At 39.7% G+C, this 27,634-nt stretch overlaps 1 protein-coding gene across 3 annotated transcripts in view; it reads left to right on the top strand.

Moving 5' to 3' along the window:
- TLN2 (talin 2) overlaps nt 1-27,243 on the top strand; it is a 242,376-nt gene extending 215,133 nt beyond the window's left edge. For all 3 annotated transcript variants that reach the window (XM_067471232.1, XM_067471233.1, XM_067471234.1), the window contains 11 exons: nt 318-443; nt 1,990-2,106; nt 4,027-4,212; nt 4,344-4,451; nt 5,678-5,783; nt 8,762-8,886; nt 16,561-16,686; nt 18,317-18,379; nt 19,884-20,066; nt 20,168-20,293; nt 25,465-27,243. In XM_067471232.1, the coding sequence (XP_067327333.1) occupies nt 318-443; nt 1,990-2,106; nt 4,027-4,212; nt 4,344-4,451; nt 5,678-5,783; nt 8,762-8,886; nt 16,561-16,686; nt 18,317-18,379; nt 19,884-20,066; nt 20,168-20,293; nt 25,465-25,593 (1,395 nt within the window). In that variant the 3' untranslated portion in view covers nt 25,594-27,243. The remainder of the gene's footprint in view (nt 1-317; nt 444-1,989; nt 2,107-4,026; nt 4,213-4,343; nt 4,452-5,677; nt 5,784-8,761; nt 8,887-16,560; nt 16,687-18,316; nt 18,380-19,883; nt 20,067-20,167; nt 20,294-25,464) is intronic.
- The last annotated feature ends 391 nt before the right edge of the window (nt 27,244-27,634 follow it).

Here is a 27,634-nt window from a genome sequence, read left to right as displayed (position 1 = left end):
ACTAGAGAAATCAGTCTTCCCTGTAGCTCACCGGCTTACAGACTGCCACTTTCAAACAGCTGCCCCGTGAAGTGACAGTTGGCTCAGCCCCTGTTGCCTTGGCAACTCAGCTCAAGCCAAACCAGCCACCATCTCTAACAAAATATAATCCTACATACTTACCATTTATTAACTACTGTTTAAACAACACATAACCATAGGAATAAAAATTACACTTCGTCACATTATTATTAGGGGGCCACCCAAACGCCATCGAGTCTGGCCCATTGCCAAGCAGGGAAGGGCCAAACTGAGTGGAGTTTTCCCATGTGTTGCAGGTGGTGTTGATCAACGCCATAAAGGACGTGGCCAAAGCCTTGTCGGACCTCATTGGCGCCACCAAAGGAGCGGCCAGCAAACCTGCAGATGACCCTTCTATGTACCAGCTCAAAGGGGCGGCCAAAGTAAGGAAACGGCATTTATTTTTATTTGTTTTTTTAATTTTTATTTCCCATTTAATAATAATGATATAGCTGTAAGGAACATCAACAACAACGATCTATATAAATAAAAATATAATGTTCGTTTGTGGGATTAACATAACTCAAAAACCACTGGACGAATTGACACTGAATTTGGACACAAGATACCGATGAAGCCAACGAGTGACCATCACTCATAAAAACATTGAAAGACACAGCAGAAGGGATTTAAAAAGCCAAAAAAATAAAAATACATTAATAATAATAATAATAATAATTAGAAATCCAGCATTGCAAAGCTAGGCTATTGTTCCTGAGCATGGGGTGTGTGTGTGTGAAGGGGTGTGTATGTGTGAAGGGTGTGTGTGTGTGTGAAGGGGTGTGTGTGTGTGTGAAGGGGTGTGTGTGTGTGAAGGGTGTGTGTGTGAAGGGGTGTGTGTGTGTGTGTGTGAAGGGGTGTGTGTGTGTGTGAAGGGGGTGTGTGTGTGTGAAGGGGTGTGTGTGTGTGTGTGTGTGTGTGAAGGGGTGTGTGTTTGTGTGTGAAGGGGTGTGTGTGTGAAGGGTCATAGAAATAATAATAACAACAACAATAATAATATTATAATATAATAATAATAACAACATAGGATAATAGAATAAAATATTAATAAATATAATATAAATAAAATAATAATAGCATAATAATAGAATCTATATAAATAAAAAATGTTCATTTGTGGGATGAACATAACTTAAAAACCAGTGGACAAATTGACACCGAATTTGGGCACAAGATACCGATGAGGCCAACGAGTGGCCATCACTCATAAAAATACTGGAAAACACAGCAGAAGGGACTTAAAAAGCAATAATAATAATAATAATAATAATAATCTATATAAATAAAAATGTAATGTTCATTTGTGGTATTCACAAAACTCAAAAACCACTGGGGGAATTGACACCAAATTTGGACACGATACACCTAACAACCCAATGTATGTCCTTCACTCAGAAAAAATGATTTTGTCATTTGGGAGTTGTAGTTGCTGGGATTTATAGTTCACTTACAATCAAAGACTATTCTGAAGTTCACAAACGATGGAATTGAACCAAACTTGGCACACAGTTCTCCCGTGACCAACAGAAAATACTAGAAGCGTTTGGTGGGCTGTGTTGGAGTTGTAGTTCTCCTACATCCAGCGATCACTGTGGACTCAAACCATGATAGATCTGGACCAAACTCTACACGAATACTCAATATGCCCAAATGTGAACACTGGTGGAGTTTGGGGCAAATAGAATCTTGACATATGGGAGTTGTCGTTGCTGGGATTTATAGTTCACCTACAATCACAGAGCATTTTGAACCCCATCAACGATAGAATTGGGCCAAACCTCCCACACAGGACCCCCATGTGGGCCACAACAATGCGTGGCAGGGGACGGCTAGTAGTAGTAGTAATAATAATAATAATAAGTCATGCTCAGCCCATAAAAGTTATTGTTAGTAGTAGCATTATTAGCGTTATTTTCTTTCGCTTTGCAGGTGATGGTGACCAATGTGACGTCTCTCCTGAAGACAGTGAAAGCGGTGGAAGACGAAGCAACGCGTGGAACAAGAGCCTTGGAGGCCACTATTGAGTACATCAAGCAGGAGCTCACGGTAAAAGCCCTTCTTGCGTCCGCAATGCGTATTTATTTATTTAAAGTACTTATATGCTGCCTTTCTCTAACGGAAGGGGACTCAGGGCTGATCACAGACCGGCAAACATTCAGTGTATTTATTTATTTATTTGCGACATTTAAGGGCAGCATATAAATAAATAAAATAAAATAAGAGTAAATACTGACAATGATAGTGCTAGTAGTAGTAATGATGCTCAAAGTTCTGGAGAGACTTATTTTGCATAGAATTATGGAAAATATAGACCCCTGTCTGATCCCACAACAAGCTGGCTTCAGGAAAGGCAAAAGCTGCACATCGCAAGTGCTGAACCTGACTCAGCCCATAGAAGATGGCTTTGAAAGGCAGCAGATCACAGGAGCGGTCTTCATAGACCTGTCAGCGGCTTATGAGACTGTGAACCACCTCCTCCTCCTGAGAAAAATGTATAGTATCACAAAGGACGACCACCTCACCCGCCTCATAGGAAACCTGCTACAAAACAGGAGCTTCTTTGTTGAGTTCCAGGAAAGAGAAGCAGATGGCGGAAACAGAAGAACGGCCTGCCTCAGGGGAGCGTGCTTGCTCCATCCATGTTCAACATCGACACAAATGACCAGCCACTGCCAGAAGGGACAGAGAGCTTCATCTATGCTGATGATCGTGCCATCACCGCTCAAGCAGGGAGCTTTGAGATGGTTGAACAGAAGCTCTCCGAAGCTCTAGGTGCTCTTACTGCCTATTAAAGGGAAAACCAGCTGATCCCCAACCCATCTATAACACAGACATGTGCTTTTCATCTCAAGAACAGACAAGCATCCCAAGCTCTGAGGATGATCACCTGGGAAGGAAGGATTCCCTCTGGAGCATTGCAGCGCACCCAAATACCTGGGAGGAGTCACTCTGGGCCGTGCTCTGACCTACAAGAAGCACTGCCTGAACATCAAGCAAAAAGTGGGCGCTAGAAACAATATCATACGAAAGCTGATTGGCACAACCTGGGGATCACAACCAGACACAGTGAAGACATCTGCCCTTGCGCTATGCTACTCTGCTGCTGAGTATGCATGCCCAGTGTGGAACACATCTCACCACGCTAAAACAGTGGATGTGGCTCTGAATGAGACATGCCGCATTATCACGGGGTGCCTGCGCCCTACACCACTGGAGAAACTACGCTGCTTAGCCGGTATTGCACCACCTGACATCCGCCAGGAAGTAGCAGCCAATAGTGAAAGGACCAAGGCAGAGACATCTCCAGCCCATCCCCTGTTTGGGTATCAGCCAGCACGTCAACAACTTAAATCTAGATATAGTTTTCTAAGATCCACAGAGACACTCGCTGGAACACCTCAGCAAGCGAGAGTCCAAAAGTGGCAGGCTCAAACCCAGAACCTCAACCAATCGCTGATACCAGATGAGAGACTCCCCCCTGAGCACACAGAAGACCGGGCGACTTGGAAGGCGCTGAACAGACTGCGCTCTGGCACTACAAGATACAGAGCCAACCTCAAAAAATGGGGCCACAAAGTGGAATCCACGACATGCGAGTGTGGAGAAGAGCAAACCACTGACCACCTGCTGCAATGCACCCTGAGCCCTGCCACATGATGCACAAGGGAGGACCTTCTTATAGTAACACCAGAGGCACTCCAAACGGACAGGCACTGGTCAAAGGACATTTAATCAACTACCAAGTTTGCAAATTTCGTGTTTTGTCAGTTTGTTTGCTTTGTTCTGTTAGAAATGTAATATAATTTGACTGATTGTCCTGACACGACAAATAAAATAAGTAACGTTGCTTCTGATGATAATTGTGATGGTGATGATGATAGTAGTAGTAATAATAATAATAATAGCCAAGGTGTATCCTGGCTGAGTTGTCCATCCGTTGTCCATTTCGGCCCTGGTTGTGCGCAGGTCTTTCAGTCGAAGGATGTTCCGGAAGGGTCGTCTTCCCCGGAGGAGTCCATCCGGATGACCAAGGGCATCACCATGGCCACGGCCAAAGCGGTGGCGGCTGGCAACTCGTGCCGCCAGGAGGACGTCATTGCCACGGCCAACCTCAGCCGCAAGGCGGTGGCCGACATGCTGACCGCCTGCAAGGTCAGCACAGGGAAGGAGAGGGTATAGATATTCCCAGTGGGGGTGGGGGGCACACCGGATATTCCTTATTGGGGGGGGGGGGGGGCACACCGCGGGGACATGGACCTGAGTTCCGTCCCTTTCTCCTGCAGCAAGCGTCCTTCCACCTGGAGGTCAGCGAAGAAGTCCGTGCCCGGGCCCTGCGCTACGGGACAGAGTGCACCCTCGGGTACCTGGCCCTCCTGGAGCACGTCCTGGCGGTAAGCACTACGCGTCCCACAGCCTTTCCCGGCATCATTGCAAACCACAGGTTACACTGAGACAAAGGGGGTGGCGGGAGTGTTTCGCGGGGAAGACGACTACGACTTCGTTTACCGCGTTCCATTCTTCCGGTGGCTGCTGCTCTCTTGGTTTTGTCCCCATCGCCATCTAGTGTTCAGTCTTGGGTTTGCAAGCAAGAGAAAGAAAGAATGCATGCCGTCCCCGAACAAACATCCAACTTACATCCGACTCCTAGTTAAGAACAAGGGGATGAGATAACAGGAAGTGAGAGGAATCTTATATATTACTAGTAGGCTTGGTTGATCGTGTTCGTTAGTTTCTAAACTCGTATTTAAATTAGCTTTCGATCCAATATCGAGCCGTGCATCGAGGAGTAATTAAGAATTGAAACAATTTTTCCGATTTTCGTAATTATTTTCATATGTATTATTATATTATATTATAATTGTATATTATTATATTTTATTATATTATATTATATGTTATAATTGTATGTTATTATATTATATTAATATAATTGTACATTAAAGCACCCCTGACAGATGGCCATCCATTCTTAATAATAGTAATATAATATAATATTAAAACTATTATTATTATATATTATATTATATTATATTATTATATTATAATTGTATATTATATTATTATTATTATATGTTATAATTGTATGTTATTATATTATATTAATTGTATATTAAAGCACCCCTGACAGATGGCCATCCATTCTTAATAATAATAATATACTATAATATTAAAACTATTCTTATTATATATTATTATATTATATTATATTATTATATTATATTATATTATATTATATTATATTATATTATATTATTAGTGTATATTATATTAGTATAATTGTATATTCTCACACCAACAGTCAACCACAGAGGGAGAGGGAAGCTTCAGAAGTTCCCCCCGTCCCGTTGGGAGGGTTTTTTCCGCGTATTGCGCAATTGCGTCCGCCATTAACGAATCGATTCGTATATTTACGAAATTTCGTAAATATCAAAATTTTGAAATTTGAAATTTCGGAAATCCTCAAATTAGAAACACGGGCGCCCCCGAGATACAAAACGAGTTTAGAACCAAATTTTTTCTTGATCAACCAAGCCTAGTATGCAGATGACCCCACGACCAAAGGGGCAGTGCATTGCAGATGACCACAAGACCCTGAATTGTGCCTTTGTGTCTCTAGATCCTCCAGAAGCCGACTCCGGAGCTGAAGCAACCTCTGGCTTCTTTGTCGAAGCGAGTGGCCAGCGCTGTGACTGAGCTCATCCAGGCAGCCGAAGCCATGAAAGGTTAGTGCAGCTCCAAACAGGAGGAGGATAGCCGTCGCAATGCCAATATTGTAGCTGAAATAATGCCAATGCAATGCCAGTATCATAGCTGAAATGCCAATATTATAGCCAAAATATCACCAATGCAATGTCAGTATCGTAGCTGAAATGCCAATATTATAGCCAAAATAACACCAATGCAATGCCAGTATCATAGCTGAAATGCCAGTATTATAGCCAAAATAACACCAATGCAATGCCAGTATCGTAGCTGAAATGCCAATATTATAGCCAAAATATCACCAATGCAATGCCAATATTGTAGCTGAAATAATGCCAATGCAATGCCAGTATCATAGCTGAAATGCCAATATTATAGCCAAAATATCACCAATGCAATGCCAGTATCGTAGCTGAAATGCCAATATTATAGCCAAAATATCACCAATGCAATGCCAATATTGTAGCTGAAATAATGCCAATGCAATGCCAGTATCATAGCTGAAATGCCAGTATTATAGCCAAAATAACACCGATGCAATGCCAATATTGTAGCTGAAATAATGCTAATGCAATGCCAGTATCATAGCTGAAATGCCAATATTATAGCCAAAATATCACCAGTGCAATGCCAGTATCGTAGCTGAAATGCCAGTATTATAGCCAAAATAACACCAATGCAATGCCAGTATCGTAGCTGAAATGCCAGTATTATAGCCAAAATAACACCAATGCAATGCCAGTATCGTAGCTGAAATGCCAATATTATAGCCAAAATATCACCGATGCAATGCCAGTATCGTAGCTGAAATGCCAATATTATAGCCAAAATATCACCAATGCAATGCCAATATTGTAGCTGAAGGAATGCCAATGCAATGCCAGTATCATAGCTGAAATGCCAATATTATAGCCAAAATATCACCAATGGAATGCCAGTATCATAGCTGAAATGCCAATATTATAGCCAAAATATCACCAATGGAATGCCAGTATCATAGCTGAAATGCCAATATTATAGCCAAAATATCACCAATGGAATGCCAGTATCATAGCTGAAATGCCAATATTATAGCCAAAATATCACCAATGCAATGCCAGTATCGTAGCTGAAATGCCAGTATTATAGCCAAAATATCACCGATGCAATGCCAGTATCGTAGCTGAAATGCCAATATTATAGCCAAAATATCACCAATGCAATGCCAATATTGTAGCTGAAATAATGCCAATGCAATGCCAGTATCATTGCTGAAATGCCAGTATTATAGCCAAAATAACACCGATGCAATGCCAATATTGTAGCTGAAATAATGCTAATGCAATGCCAGTATCATCGCTGAAATGCCAATATTATAGCCAAAATATCACCAGTGCAATGCCAGTATCGTAGCTGAAATGCCAGTATTATAGCCAAAATAACACCGATGCAATGCCAATATTGTAGCTGAAATAATGCCAATGCAATGCCAGTATCATAGCTGAAATGCCAATATTATAGCCAAAATATCACCAATGCAATGCCAGTATCGTAGCTGAAATGCCAGTATTATAGCCAAAATATCACCAATGCAATGCCAATATTGTAGCTGAAATAATGCCAATGCAATGCCAGTATCATAGCTGAAATGCCAATATTATAGCCAAAATATCACCAATGCAATGCCAGTATCGTAGCTGAAATGCCAGTATTATAGCCAAAATATCACCAATGCAATGCCAATATTGTAGCTGAAATAATGCCAATGCAATGCCAGTATCATAGCTGAAATGCCAATATTATAGCCAAAATATCACCAATGCAATGCCAGTATCGTAGCTGAAATGCCAGTATTATAGCCAAAATATCACCAATGCAATGCCAATATTGTAGCTGAAATAATGCCAATGCAATGCCAGTATCATAGCTGAAATGCCAATATTATAGCCAAAATATCACCGATGCAATGCCAGTATCGTAGCTGAAATGCCAATATTATAGCCAAAATATCACCAATGCAATGCCAGTATCGTAGCTGAAATGCCAATATTATAGCCAAAATATCACCAATGCAATGCCAATATTGTAGCTGAAATAATGCCAATGCAATGCCAGTATCATCGCTGAAATGCCAATATTATAGCCAAAATATCACCAATGCAATGCCAGTATCATAGCTGAAATGCCAATATTATAGCCAAAATATCACCAATGCAATGCCAGTATCATAGCTGAAATGCCAATATTATAGCCAAAATATCACCAATGCAATGCCAGTATCGTAGCTGAAATGCCAGTATTATAGCCAAAATATCACCAATGCAATGCCAATATTGTAGCTGAAATAATGCCAATGCAATGCCAGTATCATCGCTGAAATGCCAATATTATAGCCAAAATATCACCAATGCAATGCCAGTATCATAGCTGAAATGCCAATATTATAGCCAAAATATCACCAATGCAATGCCAGTATCGTAGCTGAAATGCCAATATTATAGCCAAAATATCACCAATGCAATGCCAATATTGTAGCTGAAACAATGCCAATGCAATGCCAGTATCATAGCTGAAATGCCAATATTATAGCCAAAATATCACCAATGCAATGCCAGTATCATCGCTGAAATGCCAATATTATAGCCAAAATATCACCAATGCAATGCCAGTATCGTAGCTGAAATGCCAGTATTATAGCCAAAATATCACCAATGCAATGCCAATATTGTAGCTGAAACAATGCCAATGCAATGCCAGTATCATAGCTGAAATGCCAATATTATAGCCAAAATATCACCAATGCAATGCCAGTATCATCGCTGAAATGCCAATATTATAGCCAAAATATCACCAATGCAATGCCAGTATCGTAGCTGAAATGCCAGTATTATAGCCAAAATATCACCAATGCAATGCCAGTATCATAGCTGGAGCAACACATGCCAGTGCCATGCCAGCATTGTAGCTAATCAATCCAAATGCAATGCTCATATTCCCGCCTATGTTCTTCCTTCCGCAGGGACGGAGTGGGTCGACCCCGAGGACCCCACGGTCATTGCGGAGACGGAGTTGTTGGGAGCGGCCGCCTCCATCGAAGCCGCTGCCAAGAAACTGGAGCAACTCAAACCCAGAGCCAAGCCCAAGGTGAGCTTTGAGAAGGGGCCCTATAGGAAACCCTATAGGGACCCTGTGGTGAATCTTCCCTAGTAGGCCGAAAGGGAAGCCTGGATAACAGTAGGGCAAGCCTCCATTTTGAGAGTGTATGCCAGGGAAGCAGCCATCTTGAGTGAGGATAGATAGAAGATGGGAGGAGTTTGAGGTCTCCTGGGATTGGCTAGAGCAGAGTGGAGGAGCCAAGTCTTAGGAGGGAAAAGATTTCAGCGAGGAGAGGAGAATTGGGAGCTGGTGGGAGAAGAAGCGTTTTCGAAATTTGGTTTTCAGAGAGAGAGCGTCTGTGTCAGGCAGGGCTGATTAGCTAACAGGAAAGGTCAGACAGCTACCTGATTTTGTGTGGGAGATTACACAAGGGATTAGCTCTCTAGACTGAGTTAGTTAGCAGTAAGAACTCTGGGAGAGTTAGCTGATAACTCAGGGGACTACCTAGGATAGGTTAGTCAGAAACTCATTGCTATTTCTCTGAAGTAGAGTGAGGGATTTTTTTTGTAACCAGCAGCTATATCTGTTTGATTAGCTCTGTATGTAACGAAGTGAAGAAACTGTATGTAACGAAGTGTTAGATAACTACGCATTTCGTTATATTGGTGCCAAGTGGCGTGATTAATAATAAGATATAGCCTCGCATTTCTCTATAATTGGTGCCAGTGGCGAGATTGATATCGTACGCTTCTCTATAGACCCTGTCCTAAACCTCTCTTCTTTACACCAAAATACTAACAGACATTTTTGTTATTTATTTATCGTGTCATCAGCAACCAGACATTTGTATTACATTTTTAACAAAAATAAACAAACAAACAGACAAAACACAGAATTTGCAAGCTTGGTAGTTGATTAAATGTCCTTTGACCAGTATCTGGCCAAGTGGAGTGCTTCTGGTGTTGCCGCAAGGAGGTCCTCCCTTGTGCATGTGTCAGTGCTCAGGGTGCATTGCAGCAGGTGGTCAGTGGTTGGCTCTTCTCCACACTCGCATGTCGTGGACTCCACTTTGTGGCCCCGTTTCTTGAGGTTGGCTCTGCATCTCGTGGTGCCCGAGCGCAGTCTGTTCAGCGCCTTCCAAGTCGCCCCGTCTTCTGTGTGCCCGGGGGGAGTCCCTCATTTGGTATCAGCCATTGGTTGAGGTGCTGGGTTTGAGCCTGCCACTTTTGGACGCTCGCTTGCTGGGGTGTTCCAGCGAGTGTCTCTGTAGATCTAAGAAAACTATGTCTTGATTTAAGTCGTTGACGTGCTGGCTGATACCCAAACAGGGGATGAGCTGGAGATGTCTCTGCCTTGGTCCTTTCACTATTGGCTGCTACTTCCCGGCGGATGTCAGGTGATGCAATACCGGCTAAGCAGTGTAATTTCTCCAGTGGTGTCGGGCGCAGACACCCCGTGATAATGCGGCATGTCTCATTTAGAGCCACATCCACTGTTTTAGTGTGGTGAGATGTGTTCCACACTGGGCATGCGTACTCAGCAGCAGAGTAGCCTAGCGCAAGGGCAGATGTCTTCACTGTGTCTGGTTGTGATCCCTAAGTTGTGCCAGTCAGCTTTCGTATGATATTGTTTCTAGCACCCACTTTTTGCTTGATGTTTGGGCAATGCTTCTTGTAGGTCAGAGCACGGTCCAGAGTGACTCCTCCCAGGTATTTGGGTGCGCTGCAATGCTCCAGTGGGATTCCTTCCCAGGTCATAATCCTCAGAGCTAGGGATGTTTGACTGTTCTTGAGATGAAATGCACATGTCTGTGTTTTAGATGGATTAGGGATCAGCTGGTTTTCCCTGTAATAGGCAGTAAGAGCACCTAGAGCTTTGGAGAGCTTCCGTTCAACCATCCCAAAGCTCCCTGCTTGAGCGGTGATGGCACGATCATCAGCATAGATGAAACTCTCTGTCCCTTCTGGCAGTGGCTGGTCATTTGTGTCGATGTTGAACATGGATGGGGCAAGCACGCTCCCCTGAGGCAGGCCGTTCTTCTGTTTCCGCCATCTGCTTCTCTGGCCCTGGAACTCAACAAAGAAGCTCCTGTTTTGTAGCAGGTTTCCTATGAGGCGGGAGAGGTGGTCGTCCTTTGTGATACTATACATTTTTCTCAGGAGGAGGCGGTGGTGGTTCACAGTCTCATAGGCTGCTGACAGGTCTATGAAGACAGCTCCTGTGATCTGGTGCCTTTCAAAGCCATCTTCTATGTGTTGAGTCAGGTTCAACACTTGCGATGTGCAGCTTTTGCCTTTTCTGAGGAAGCTGCCTCACTTTGCTATAGAAGAGGAAAAAGTGCAATATGGAAGCAAAGTATTGCCTGCAATTCTCCTTCCAGACATTAGGGGGAGGTGGTGGTCCATTTTTATTCTCTTTTCTTTTTCCATTGAAAAGCATTGGAGGGCGGTGTTGCTGGTGTTGTTGTTGTTGTGTTGATTTATATCCCACTTTTTCCTCCCTGTATGGAGACTCGGAGCAGCTCACAATTAAAAGCACTACAATACAACTTAAAATATTCAAATATTAAAACAATATATTTATAGATATATGTAGTATTATATTTAATATATTAGTATTAGTATTATCAAATTACAATATTATTTTCTATATTATTATATTGTACTACAGTTAGTATTATATTGTATTATAGTTAGTATTATATTGTATTATAGTTAGTATTATATTGTATTACACTGCAATATTATATATTGTTGTGTATTATTATATTACAATATTAGTAGTAATATTATATTTAATATATTAGTATTATCATATTACAATATTATTTTATAGATTATTATATTGTACTATCATTAGTATTATATTGTATTAAAGTTAGTATTGTATTGTATTGTATTGTAATATTGTATTACATTGCAATATTATATGTTTTGTATTATTATATTACAATATTAGTAGTAATATGATATTTAATACATTAGTATTATCATATTACAAGATTATTTTATATATTATTATATTGTACTATAGTTAGTATTATATTGTATTAAAGTTAGCATTACATTGTATTACATTGCAATATTATATATTGTTGTGTATTATTATATTACAATATTCGTAGTAATATTATATTTAATTTATTAGTATTATCATATTACAAGATTATTTTATAGATTATTATATTGTACTGTAGTTAGTATTATATTGTATTAAAGTTAGTATTGTATTGTATTGTATTGTATTGTATTGTAATATTGTATTACATTGCAATATTATATGTTTTGTATTATTATATTACAATATTAGTAGTAGTATTATATTTAATATATCAGTATTATCATATTACAATATTTTTATATATTATTATATTGTACTATAGTTAGTATTATATTGTATTACACTGCAATATTATATATTGTTGTGTATTATTATATTACAATATTAGTAGTAGTATTTTATTTAATATATTAGTATCGGCAAAGTACAATATTTTATATATTATTCTATTGTATGATCTTGCATTACGTTGCAATATTATTATATATGATTATGTTGTATATTATTATATTAAAATATTAGTAATAGTATTATATTTAAAATAGTATTATCATATTACAATATTATTTTATATATTATTCTATTGGATTATTGTTAGTATTGTCTTGTATTACATTGCAATATTATAATATATGATTATATTGTATATTATTTTAAAATATTAGTAATAGTATTATACTTAAAATAGTAGTATCATATTACAATATTACTTTATATATTATTCTATTGGATTATTGTTAATATTTGGTTGCCCTGACACGACAAATAAATAAATTGTTAATATTATCTTGTATTATGTTGCAATGTTATTATTATATATGATTATATTGTATATTATTATATTAAAATATTAGTAATAGTATTATAGTTAATATATTAGTATTATAGTTAATATATTAGTATTATCATATTACAATATTATTTTATAGATTATTCTTTTGGATTATTGTTAGTATTATATTGTATTACGCTGCAATATTAGTATTATATATGATTATATTGTGTATTATTATATTGAAATATTAGTAATAGTATTATTTTTAAAATAGTATTATCATATTACAATATTATTTTATATATTATTCTATTGGATTATTGTTAGTATTATGTTATATTACATTGCAATATTATATATATGATTATATTGTATATTATTATATTAAAATATTAGTAATAATATTATAGTTAATATATTAGTATTATCATATTACAGTATTATTTTATATATTATTCGTCGGAATATTGTTAATATTATCTTGTATTATGTTGCAATATTATTATTATTATATATGATTATATTGTATATTATTATATTAAAATATTAGTAATAGTATTATAGTTAATATATTAGTATTATCATATTACAATATTATTTTATATATTATTCTATTAGTATTCTATTGTTAGTATTTTATTATATTACATTGCAATATTATATATATGATTATGTTTATTATTATATTAAAATATTAGTAATAGTATTTAAAATAGTAGTATTATTATATGACAATATTATTTTATAGATTATTCTATTGGATTATTGTTAGTATTATATTGTATTATGTTGCATTATTATTATTATTATTATTATTATATATGATTATATTGTATATTATTATTAGTAATAGTATTATAGTTAAAATAGTATTATTATATGACAATATTATTTTATCGATTATTCTATTGGATTATTGTTAGTATTATATTGTATTATGTTGCAATATTATTATATATATGATTATATTGTATATTATTATATTAAAATATTAGTAACAGTATTATAGTTAATATATTAGTATTATCATATTACATTATTATTTTATATATTATTCTATTGGAATATTGTTAATATTATATTGTATTATGTTGTAGTATAATTATATATATGACTATATTGTATATTATTATATCAAAATATTAGTAATAGTATTATAGTTAACATATTAGTATTATCACATCACAATATTATTTTATATATTATTCTATTGGATTATTGTTAGTATTATATTGTATTATGCTGCAATATTATTATATGTTGTATTACATTACAATATTAATAGTAGTCATATATATAGCATTCAATATATTATTAATAGAAGAGTTTGGATCTGTCCATCATTGCATAATGTATCTTTTTAAGCCTATTATTATTATTATTATTATTATTATTATTATTATTATTTAGTTGTGGTTTTTTTTAAATGTGCATCTCTTGCAGGGCTCTGTGTGATATGTTTGATATATTAGGTTGTAATTGAGTCCAACTATATATCAAGCATTCCTATAGAGCCCCGCTCTCTCTCCGGGGAATGCTTCTAGGATTCTATTATTATTATTATTATTATTATTATTATTATTATTATTATTGTGGTTGGGTTGGATGGCCCTTGGAGGCCCCTTCCAACTCTAGGATTCTATTGTTATTATTATTAGTAATAGTAGTAATAGTAGTAGTAGTAAGATTATTAATTCTGTCCTTTTTATCCCTCTAAAAAGAGACTCTATTATTATTAAATTATTATTATTATTATTATTATTATTATTATTATTATTATTATTGTGATTGGATTGGATGGCCCTTGGGGGTCCCTTCTAACTCTAGGATTCTATTATTATTCGTATTATTATTAAAGAGACTCTATTATTATTAATTTATTATTATTATTATTATTATGGTTGGGTTGGATGGCCCTTGGACGCCCCTTCCTACTCTAGGATTCTATTATTATTATTAAGATTATTTATTCTGTCCTCATTTATCCCTCTAAAAAGAGACTCTATTAATTATTATTATTATTATTATTATTATTATTATCATTGTGGTTGGGTTGGATGGCCCTTGGGGGTCCCTTCTAACTAGGATTCTATTATTATTATTATTATTATTATTGTTAAGATTATTAATTCTGTCCTCATTTATCCCTCTAAAAAGAGACTCTATTATTATTTATTATTATTATTATTATTATTATTATTATTATTATCATTGTGGTTGGGTTGGATGGCCCTTGGGGGTCCCTTCTAACTAGGATTCTATTATTATTATTATTATTATTATTATTATTATTAAGATTATTAATTCTGTCCTCATTTATCCCTCTAAAAAGAGACTCTAGTATTAATAATTTATTATTATTATTATTATTATTATTATTATTATTGTGTTTGGGTTGGATGGCCCTTGGGGGTCTCTTCTAACTCTAGGATTCTATTATTATTATTATTATTATTATTATTATTATTAAGATTATTAATTCTGTCCGTTTTATCTCTCTAAAAAGAGACTATTATTATTAATTTATGATTATTATTGTTATTATTATTATTTTTATTATTGTGTTTGGGTTGGATGGCCCTTGGGGGTCTCTTCTAACTCTAGGATTCTATTATTATTATTATTATTATTATTAAGATTATTAATTCTGTCCTTTTTATCTCTCTAAAAAGAGACTCTATTATTATTAATTTATGATTATTATTGTTATTATTATTTTTATTATTGTGGTTGGATTGGATGGCCCTTGGGGCCCCTTCCGACTCTGGGATTCTATTATTATTATTATTATTATTATTATTATTATTATTAAGATTATTAATTCTGTCCTCATTTATCCCTCTAAAAAGGGACTCTATGATTATTAATTTATTATTATTATTATTATTATTATTATTGTGGTTGGGTTGGATGGCCCTTGGGGGTCCCTTCAAACTCTAGGATTCTATCATTATTATTATTATTAAGATTATTAATTCTGTCCTCATTTATCCCTCTAAAAAGAGACTCTATTATTATTATTAAATTATTATTAGTATTATTATTATTGTGGTTGGATTAGATGGTCCTTGGGGGTCCCTTCCTACTCTAGGATTCTATTATTATTATTATTAAGATTATTTATTCTGTCCTCATTTATCCCTCTAAAAAGAGACTCTATTATTATTAATTTATTATTATTATTGTTATTTTTTTTTATTATTGTGGTTGGATTGGATGGCCCTTGGGGCCCCTTCCGACTCTGGGATTCTATTATTATTATTATTATTATTATTATTATTAAGATTATTAATTCTGTCCTTTTTCTCCCTCTAAAAAGAGACTCTATTATTATTAATTATTATTATTATTATTATTATTATTATTATTGTGGTTGGGTTGGATGGCCCTTGGACGCCCCTTCCTACTCTAGGATTCTATTATTATTATTAAGATTATTAATTCTGTCCTCATTTATCCCTCTAAAAAGAGACTCTATTATTATTAAATTATCATTATTATTATTATTATTATTATTATTATTATTATTATTATTATTATTATTGTGGTTGGGTTGGATGGCCCTTGGGGGTCCCTTCCAACTCTAGGATATTAGTAGTAGTAGTAGTAGTAAGATTATTAATTCTGTCCTTTTTATCCCTCTAAAAAGAGACTCTATTATTGTTAATTTATTATTATTATTATTAACAAAAATCTGAGGCTGGATGGCCATCTGTCGGGGGGGCTTTAATTGTGCTTTTCCTTCATGAAGGCAGGAGGGGGTTGGACTGGATGGCCTTTGGGGGTCCCTTCTGACTGTAGGGTCCTATGGATCAGGAAAGTTCCCCTTTATGGTTGTTGTTGTTGTGGTTGTGTTGTGGTTTCCTTTGACGGTTGTCCTTTTGCAGCAGGCGGACGAGACGCTGGACTTTGAGGAGCAGATCCTGGAGGCAGCCAAGTCCATCGCTGCGGCCACCAGCGCACTGGTCAAGTCCGCTTCGGCCGCCCAGAGGGAGCTGGTGGCCCAAGGCAAGGTGAGTGACCAAAGGAGAGAAGGAAGGCAACACCCAGAAAACAGAGAAATTCCAGACAAGAAACAATCAGGGCCAGCTAACACCTCCCAACAAAGCATTCAGTCTAACCTAGGAGTCTGTATAACAGCTCTGGGGAAACTATGAAGTTTGGAAAAAGCCTTTGACAACACGCAGTTTTCCAATGAATATCTCGCTGGGTTGTGGCGAGTTTTCTGGGCTGCCTGGCCACGCTCCAGTAGCATTATCTCCTGACATTTCACCCACATCTGTGGCAGGCATCCTCACATCAACTCAGTGATTCCGGCCATGAAAGCCTTTGACAACACACAGTTTTCCAATAAATATCTCACTGGGTTGTGGCGAGTTTTCTGGGCTGCCTGGCCACGCTCCAGTAGCATTCTCTCCTGACATTTCACCCACGTCTGTGGCAGGCATCCTCACATCAACTCAGTGATTCCGGCCATCAAAGCCTTTGACAACACACAGTTTTCCAATAAATATCTCACTGGGTTGTGGCGAGTTTTCTGGGCTGCCTGGCCACGCTCCAGTAGCATTCTCTCCTGACATTTCACCCACATCTGTGGCAAGCATCCTCACATCAACTCAGTGATTCCAGCCATGAAAGCCTTCGACAACACACAGTTTTCCAATAAATATCTCACTGGGTTGTGGCGAGTTTTCTGGGCTGCCTGGCCACGCTCCAGTAGCATTCTCTCCTGACATTTCACCCACATCTGTGGCAGGCATCCTCACATCAACTCAGTGATTCCGGCCATGAAAGCCTTTGACAACACACAGTTTTCCAATAAATATCTCGCTGGGTTGTGGCGAGTTTTCTGGGCTGCCTGGCCACGCTCCAGTAGCATTCTCTCCTGACATTTCACCCACATCTGTGGCAGGCATCCTCACATCAACTCAGTGATTCCGGCCATCAAAGCCTTTGACAACACACAGTTTTCCAATGAATATCTCACTGGGTTGTGGCGAGTTTTCTGGGCTGCCTGGCAACGCTCCAGTAGCATTCTCTCCTGACATTTCACCCACATCTGTGGCAGGCATCCTCACATCAACTCAGTGATTCCGGCCATGAAAGCCTTTGACAACACACAGTTTTCCAATGAATATCTCGCTGGGTTGTGAGTTTTCTGGGCTGCCTGGCCACGCTCCAGTAGCATTCTCTCCTGACATTTCACCCACATCTGTGGCAGGCATCCTCACATCAACTCAGTGATTCCGGCCATGAAAGCCTTTGACAATACACAGTTTTCCAATGAATATCTCGCTGGGTTGTGAGTTTTCTGGGCTGCCTGGCCACGCTCCAGTAGCATTCTCTCCTGACATTTCACCCACATCTGTGGCAGGCATCCTCCGAGGTTGTGACCATGGAAGCCAGCCATGAAAGCCGTCGACAATACATTGAGTCTCAACTCATTCAACATAGTTCGTGGCACAAAAACAACGTTTCTGGAGTAGAGCAACACCTTCCAAAGTCAGGAGTACACCATGTGACAGGACATCACACAGAACATTTCCCAATTTTTGTGACATAGTGCAATTCTTCTCAATCGATTGTGCATTACTATATTGCATTAGATTCGAGTACATATGGTCCAAATCTCTTCTTTTGCAGGTTGGGGCCATCCCTGCAAATGCAGCCGACGACGGCCAGTGGTCTCAGGGACTTATTTCTGCCGTGAGTACCTCGCACTTCTCGCGTTTGTTGTATTTGTTGTGTTCTGTTTACACTTACACAACACTATATTTGCAACATCAGGGAGCCATTCAATATGAAGTGATGCACAGGATTGAAAACGTTGCTTTTCAGACATGAAAGCATCAAAGCCTGGCTTCATAGCGACGTTAGTTTGGTGGAGGAGGAGGATGACTTGGTTCATGCGCCGGCTCATGCTCAACCTCATGCTGTGACCTCCCGCATTGTTGAAAATGATAAGGCGAGAGCAACATGGATAGTGAAAGAGTCACTTTTTAGCTCATTTTGTATCACATGGCATTGTTAAATAGTGGAGGAGGAGGATGACCCGGTTCATGTGCTGGCTCATGCTCAGCCTCATGCTGTGGCCTCCCGTATTGTTGCAGATGATAAAGAGAGACAATATGGATGCCGAATGGGTCAATTTTTCTATCTATAGTCACATGGTTTTGTTAAATTGTGGTGGTGGAGGAGGAGGAGGAGGATGACCCGGTTCATGTGCCGGCTCATGCTCAGCCTCATGCTGTGACCTCCCGCATTGTTGAAAATGATAAGGCGAGAGCAACATGGATAATGAAAGAGTCACTTTTTAGCTCATTTTGTATCACATGGCATTGTTAAATAGTGGAGGAGCAGGAGGATGACCCGGTTCATGTGCCGGCTCATGTTCAGCCTCATGCTGTGGCCTCCCTCATTGTTGCAGATGATAAAGAGAGAGCAACATGGATGCCGAATGAGTCGATTTTTGTATCTATAGTCACATGGTTTTGTTAAATCGTGGCGGTGGAGGAGGAGGAGGAGGAGGATGAACCAGTTCATGTGCCGGCTCATGCTCTGCTTCATGCTGTGGCCTCGCATTGTTGCGAAGGATAAGGCGAGAGCAACATGGATAATGAAAGAGTCCCTTTTTAGCTAATTTTGGATCACATGGCATTGTTAAATAGTGGAGGAGGAGGAGGATGACGACAAGGTTCATGTGCCGGCTCATGTTCAGCCTCATGCTGTGGCCTCCCTCATTGTTGCAGGTGATAAAGAGAGAGCAACATGGATGCCGAATGAGTCAATTTTTGTACCTTTAGTCACATGGTTTTCTTAAATCGTAGTGGTGGAGGAGGAGGATGACCCGGTTCATGTGCTGGCTCATGCTCAACCTCATGCCACAACATGGTCGCAAATGATAAGGCGAGAGCAACATGGATAGTGAAAGAGTCCCTTTTTAGCTAATTTTGTATCACATGGCATTGTTAAATAGTGGAGGAGGAGGAGGATGACCCGGTTCATGTGCCGGCTCATGCTGTGGCCTCCCTCATTGTTGCAGGTGATAAAGAGAGAGCAACATGGATGCCGAATGAGTCAATTTTTGTATCTATAGTCACATGGTTTTGTTAAATTGTGGTGGTGGAGGAGGAGGAGGAGGATGACTCGGTTCACGTGCCGGCTCAGTTGTAAAATAGGTTGTGAGCAGCTTTTGGTTTCCTGTTTCCAGGCCCGGATGGTGGCGGCGGCCACCAGCAGCTTGTGTGAAGCAGCCAACGCCTCGGTGCAGGGCCACGCCAGCGAGGAGAAGCTGATCTCCTCCGCCAAGCAAGTGGCAGCTTCCACGGCGCAGCTGCTGGTGGCCTGCAAAGTGAAAGCGGATCAGGACTCGGAGGCCATGCGCAGGCTGCAGGTGAGGCGCGCCAACATTAAGCGTGGAGGAGGTTGGCCGGGAGTGTCTAGAGCGGGAGCGTAATGCGCTGACGAGCGGCTGCGCATCTGCCTCCTTTGCAGGCGGCGGGGAACGCGGTGAAGCGCGCCTCGGACAACCTGGTGCGGGCGGCGCAGAAGGCGGCCTTCGGGAAGGCGGACGACGACGACGTGGTGGTCAAGACCAAGTTTGTGGGGGGCATCGCACAGGTGAGCGGCCAGGCACCCCTGCTTTTGGATCTGATTGAGTGCCACGTGCCACGCTCCCGAACACAGCTGCTCTCGTGGTTTGATCCCCATCGAAGGCTCCGTCTTGTATTTGCAAGTGAAAGGGGGAAAATACAGTCTGACCTTGAGTTACAAACATGTATCTTTCTATCTAACTATCCATCCATCTGCTTATCTTTCTATCTTATCATCCATTCATGATTCATTTCACCCACCTGTCTATCCATCTAAATATCCATCCATCTATCTATCTATTCATGAATCAATCCATCCACCTATCAATCCATTCGCCTATCTCTCCATCCATCCATCGGCCTATCTATCTATCTATCTATCTATCTATCTATCTATCTATCTATCATCTGTTCATGAATCAATACATCCACCTATAAATCCAAATATCCATCCATCTGTCTATCTGTCTGTCTTCCATTCATGATTCAGTCCATCCACCTATCTATCTATCCACCCATCTATCCATCCAAATATCCATCCATCTATCTATCCATCTATCCACCCATCTATCCATCCAAATATCCATCCATCTATCTATCTATCCATCTATCCACCTATCTATCCATCCAAATATCCATCCATCTATCTATCTTTCATCCATTCATGAATCAATCCATCCACCTATCTATCCATCCATCCATTGCCCTATCTATCTATCTATCTATCTATCTATCTATCATCTGTTCGTGAATCAATCCATCCACCTATCAATCCAAATATCTATCTATCTATCATCCATTCATTAATCAATCAATCCATCCACTTATCTATCCATCCATCCATCTGTCTGTCTGTCTATCTATCTATCTATCTATCTATCTATCAATCATCCATGAATCCATCCATCCACCTATCAGTCCATCTATCTATCTATCTATCTATCTATCTATCCATCCATCCATCCATCCATCCATCCATCCATCCATCCATCTATCTATCTATTGATTCAACCATTCATGAATCAATCCATCCACCTATCAATCCATCCACCTATCAATCCAAATATCTATCTATCTATCTATCTATCTATCTATCTATCTATCTATCTGTCATCCATTCATGAATCAATCCATCCACCTATCAATCCAAATATCTATCTATCTATCTATCTATCTATCTATCATCCATGAATCCATCCATCCACCTATCTATCTATCTATCTATCTATCTATCTATCCATCCATCCATCCATCCATCCATCTATCTATTGATTCAACCATTCATGAATCAATCCATCCACCTATCAATCCAAATATCTATCTATCTATCTATCTATCTATCTGTCATCCATTCATGAATCAATCCATCCACCTATCAATCCAAATATCTATCTATCTATCTATCTATCTATCTATCTATCTGTCATCCATTCATGAATCAATCCATCCACCTATCAATCCAAATATCTATCTATCTATCTATCTATCTATCTATCTATCTATCCATCCATCCATCCATCCATCCATCCATCCATCCATCTATCTATTGATTCAACCATTCAACCTATCCACCTATCAATCCAAATTATCTATCTATCTATCTATCTATCTGTCATCCATTCATTAATCAATCCATCCACCTATCAATCCAAATATCTATCTATCTATCTATCTATCTATCTACCTGTCATCCATTCATTAATCAATCCATCCACCTATCTATCCGTCCATCCATCTGCCTTCCTATCTATCTATCTATCTATCTATCTATCATCCATGAATCAATCCATCCACCTATCAGTCTGTCTATCTATCTATCTATCTATCTATCTATCTATCTATCTATCTGCAGTGGGTTAAAGCACTGTGCCAGCAGGACTGAAAACCGACAGGTCGCAGGTTCGAATCCGGGGAGAGGCGGATGAGCTCCCTCTATTAGCTCCAGCTCCTCATGCGGGGACATGAGAGAAGCCTCCCACAAGGATGATAAAACATCAAAAATCATCCAGGCGTCCCTTGGGCCAATTCTCCTTGCAGACGGCCAATTCTCTCACAACAGGAGTGGTTGCTCCTGACACGACAAAAAAAAAAATCTGTTCGTGAATCAATTCATCCACCTATCTGTCTATCTATCTACCATCTGTTCGTGAATCAATCCATCCACCTATCAATCCAAATATCTATCTATCATCCATTCATTAATCAATCCATCTGCCTGCCTGCCTATCTATCTATTAGGCTTGGTTGATCAAGAAAAAATTTGGTTCTAAACTCGTTTTGTATCTTGGGGGCGCCCGCGTTTCTAATCTGAGAGGATTTCCAAAATTTCAAATTTCAAAATTTCGATATTTACGAAATTTCGTAAATATACGAATCGATTCGTTAATGGCAGACACGATTGCGCAATACGCGAAAAAATCCTCCAAACGGGACGGGGGGAACTTCTGAAGCTTCCCTCTCTCTCTGGGGTTGACGGTTGGTGTGATACAACTCACAACAACTGATTATATTATATTATATTATATTATATTATATTATATTATATTATCAGAAAACTGTCCCAAGCCCAGAGCACGCCCAAAAGCAGAAGATTAAGTCAGAATGAGATGTCCATCCAAAAACAATCCGGAGTCAGAACGGAGTCCGCACTTACAGGAATCCAGTCTTTAAAACGCTTTAGAACGGCTTGTCTTAACCCAGCTAAACGTCTTCCTATGATTATTAGTCTATATTATATTATATTATTATTATTATTATTAAGAATAGATGGCCATCTGTCAGGGGTGCTTTAACATACAATTATATTAATATAATATAATAACATACAATTATAACATATAATATAATATAATAATATAATAATAGTTTTAATATTGTATTATATTAAGAATGGATGGCCATCTGTCAGGGGTGCTTTAATATACAATTATATTAATATAACAACATACAATTATAACATATAATATAATATAATAATATAATATACAATTATAATGATATAATATACAATAATAATATAATATATAATAATAATAGTTTTAATATTGTATTATATTATTATTATTAAGAATGGATGGCCATCTGTCAGGGGTGCTTTAATATACAATTATATTAATATAATATAATAACATACAATTATAACATATAATATAATATAATAATATACAATTATAATATAATATAATAATATAATATAATAATACATATGAAAATAATTACGAAAATTGGAAAAATTGTTTCGATTCCTATTTACTCCTCACACTATTCCTGCATGGCTCGAGATTGGATTGAAAGCTAATTTAAATACGAATTCATAACGAGTTTAGAAACTAACGAACACAATCAACCAAGCCTAATATATATATATGTGGAGTTACACTGATAAAATGCCCCTGTTCCAACTTACATATAGATTATTTATTTTATTTATTTTATTACAGGTTCTTATACCCCGCCCTTCTCACCCCGGGGGGGACTCAGGGCGGCTTACAAAAGTGAGGCACCATTTGATGCCCGCGTCACAAAACAATCAATACAAAATTATTACAAATTCATAGTTAACAATTCATACATAATACCAATAAAATCAATAAAATCAATAAAAAACCCCATACAAACCCAATTCATCCCCCCCACATGGTCAGCGTTCACTAACTCATAGATCTCATTCTCAATTCCACTTCTTCCATCCTGCTGGTCGTATTCATCTGATTTAATTGCCAGATTGCCCGAAGGCCTGGTCCCAAAGCCACGTCTTCACCCTCCTCCTGAAGGAGAGGAGGGATGATGATGTCCTGATTTCCCCCGGGAGTGAGTTCCACAGGTGAGGGGCCACCACTGAGAAAGCCCTGCTCCTCGTCCCCACCAGCCTCACTTGTGAGAGTGGTGGGGTCGAGAGCAGGGCCTCCCCAGCTGATCTCAAACTCCGGGGTGGGACGTAAAGGGAGATACGTTCGGACAGATACACTGGACCGGAACCGTACAGGGCTTTATAGGTCAAAACCAGCACCTTGAATTGTGCTCGGAACTGCACCGGCAGCCAGTGGAGCTGGCACAACAGGGGGGGGGGGGGTGTGCTCCCTGTATGTCGCTCCGGTGAGCAATCTGGCTGCCGCACGCTGGACTAGTTGAAGTTTCCGAACCGTCTTCAAGGGCAACCCCACGTAGAGCGCGTTGCAGTAGTCTATTCGGGATGTGACAAGAGCGTGGACCACTGTGGCCAGATCAGACTTCCCAAGGTACGGGCGCAACTGGTGCACAAGTTTTAATTGCGCAAAAGCTGTCCCGGCCACCGCCGAGACCTGGGGTTCCAGGCTCAGCGGTGAGTCCAGGATCACTCCCAAGCTGCGAACCTGCGTCTTCAGGGGGAGTGGAACCCCATCCAACACAGGCTGTAACCCTATACCCTGTTCGGCCTTCCGACTGACCAGTAGGACCTCTGTCTTGTCTGGATTCAATTTCAATTTGTTAGCTCTCATCCAGTCCGACACAGCAGCTAGACACCGGTTCCTTCCATTCATTGGCCCATCTATCTATCTATCTCTCTATCTATCTATCTATCTATCTATCTTTCATCTATTCATGAATCAATCCATCCTCCTATCAATCCAAATATCCACCCATCCATCCATCTGTCTGTCTGTCTATCATCCATTCATGATTCAGTCCATCCACCTATCAATCCTAATATCCATCTCTCCATCCAAATATCCATCCATCCATCCGTCTATCTATCTTTCATCCATTCATGATTCAATCCATCCACCTATCCATCTACCCACCTATCTGTCCACCCAACTATCCATCTATCTGCCTATTTGTCAATGTGTCATCAATTAATGATTCCATCCATCTGCTTATCTATCTATCATCCTTTCATATCACACACACACACACATATATATATGAGAGCTCCCTGTGGCAGAGTGGGTTAAACCGCTGACCTGCCGAACTTGCTGACTGAAAAGTCGACAGTTCGAATCCAGGGAGAGGGGTGAGTTCCAGCGGTTAGTCCCAGCTTCTGCCAACCTAGCACTTCAAAGACATGCAAATGTCAGTAGATCAATAGGGACCACTTCCCTATTGTTTGTAACTTGGGGATGCCTGCACTAGGTCTCCCCGTTTCACCGCTTCCCCTCGCTCGTTGTCCCGTCCGTATGTCGCTCCCTGTGTGTGCCTTAATGGTGTTGTCTTCCCCAGATCATCGCCGCACAGGAAGAGATGCTGAAGAAGGAGCGGGAGCTGGAAGAGGCGCGGAAGAAGCTGGCCCAGATCCGGCAGCAGCAGTACAAGTTCCTCCCCACGGAACTGCGGGAAGACGAGGGTTAACATCGGGGGGCGGGGGGGACGGACGGGGCACCGCACCACTGGGTTCGGCGCGAGACGAAGGCGTCAACAATGGGGGGTCATGTGGACGACGGGGGCAGTGGACGGAAGGGGGGCTCGGCCGGACCCCGACAAAATGGGGCCGAGAGGAAGACCACGGCGGGGCCGCTTCCTCCTTCACAAGGCCCTCCTCTCCCTCCGCTATAAGACGCATCCTTGACCGTCCGACATCTTGGGCCACCATTTTGGGCCACTCTTTGGCCACCAGTGTTTTGGGCTACCGTTGTAGTCCACTGTTGGGGGCCACCGTTTCAGTACCGTTTTGGTCCACTGTTTCGGTCCTCCATTTTGATCCATCACTTTGGTCCATACTCATCCAACCGTTTCAGCCCGTCATTTTTGTTTGACCATTGCGGTCCTCCATTTTGGTTTTTCATTTGGTCCACCATTTTGATCCATACCGATCAACCATTTCAGTCCGTCATTTTGGTCCGTATCAATCAACCATTTCAGTCAGCCATTTTAGTCCATTTGGTCCACCATTTTGATCAGCTATTTCAATCCACCATTTTGGTCCGTATCATTCAACCATTTTAGTCGGCCATTTTAGTCCATTTGGTCCACCATTTTGATCCATACTGATCAGCTATTTCAGTCCGTCATTTTGGTCCGTATCAATCAACCATTTTAGTCGGCCATTTTAGTCCATTTGGTCCGCCGTTTTGGTCCATACTGATCAGCCATTTCAGTCCGTCATTTTGGTCCGTATCAATCAACCATTTTAGTCGGCCATTTTAGTCCATTTGGTCCACCATTTTGATCCATACTGATCAACCATTTCAGTCCGCCATTTTGGTCCATTTGGTCCACCATTTTGATCCATACTGATCAGCTATTTCAGTCCACCATTTTGGTCCATATCAATCAACCATTTTAGTCGGCCATTTTAGTCCATTTGGTCCGCCGTTTTGGTCCATACTGATCAACCATTTCAGTCCGCCATTTTGCTCTGCCATTTTTTTCCGTATTGATTAACCATTTCAATCTGCCATTTTGTTTTTCCATTTGGTCCACTATTTGGGCCCTCCATTTGGGCTGTCATTTGGGTCCGCCATATTGATCAACCATTTTGGTCTGCCTTTTGGGTCCGTACTGTTCAAACATTTCAGTTCACCATTTTGGTTTCCCATGTGGTCCACCACTTGGGTCCCATTTTCTGGCCCAGTTTGTCCTTCCCTTCCTTCCTTCCTTCCTTCCTTCCTTCCTTCCTTCCTTCGTTCGCTGCGTCTCAGGATCAAAACCAATCTCGTTTTCCTTCTTACAAAAAGGGGTCGTAAATCAGTATTACCTCGTCACCCGCAGTTCCGACCTATTTATTTGTCTCTCTCCGGACGGACGGGGGTCCGGACTTCTTCCCGGCATGGAAGGATCCCGGAGGAAAACCGTGTCCAAAGGAGGAAACTGTGCTGCGGATGGAGTGGCGGCGGGAGGCCCGTTTCTTGGGTTTCCCCCTTTCTTCTCCTCCTTTGGACTTTCCCAAATGAAGGCGATGTTTGGAGAGCGGAAGCCAGACCTATGAATGTGCCGGACCCCTTTTCCTCCGGCGTCTCCTCCAAGGCATTGAAAATAAAAAGAGATAACCCTTTTTCGGTACCTGTTTGCACTAGACCTCCTTCGTGTCGGCACATTTTTCCCCAGGGGAAACGGACCCCATGAAAACGGGCCCCGGCCGATCAGTGCCACTTGATTTATACATATATAAATATATATAATAATAATATACATACATATATACCTCTTGCGTAGACGACACAATACACGGCTTCTCAACCCGAAACTCAAGGTGTTTGGTGTCTCATTTGGGTTTGGAAGGAGGCTGCACCGAATATTGTAGGAAATGTTTAGGGTGGGACCTCAATGTCGTCGTAAAATTGTCTAGTTTCCTGCAATGTTCTTGTAAAGAAGACCGTTTTAATGCCACCGAATGCCACCAATTTGTGAAGAAGTGTGGTTAAAAGCTTACTGCCACCTAATGTGTGAGGAA

This window comes from Anolis sagrei, chromosome 9 (genome assembly GCF_037176765.1).
Source record: "Anolis sagrei isolate rAnoSag1 chromosome 9, rAnoSag1.mat, whole genome shotgun sequence".
NCBI lineage: Eukaryota > Metazoa > Chordata > Lepidosauria > Squamata > Dactyloidae > Anolis > Anolis sagrei.
The sequence above is the reverse complement of the archived record's forward strand: the minus strand, read 5'-3'. Positions and strand labels throughout refer to the sequence as shown.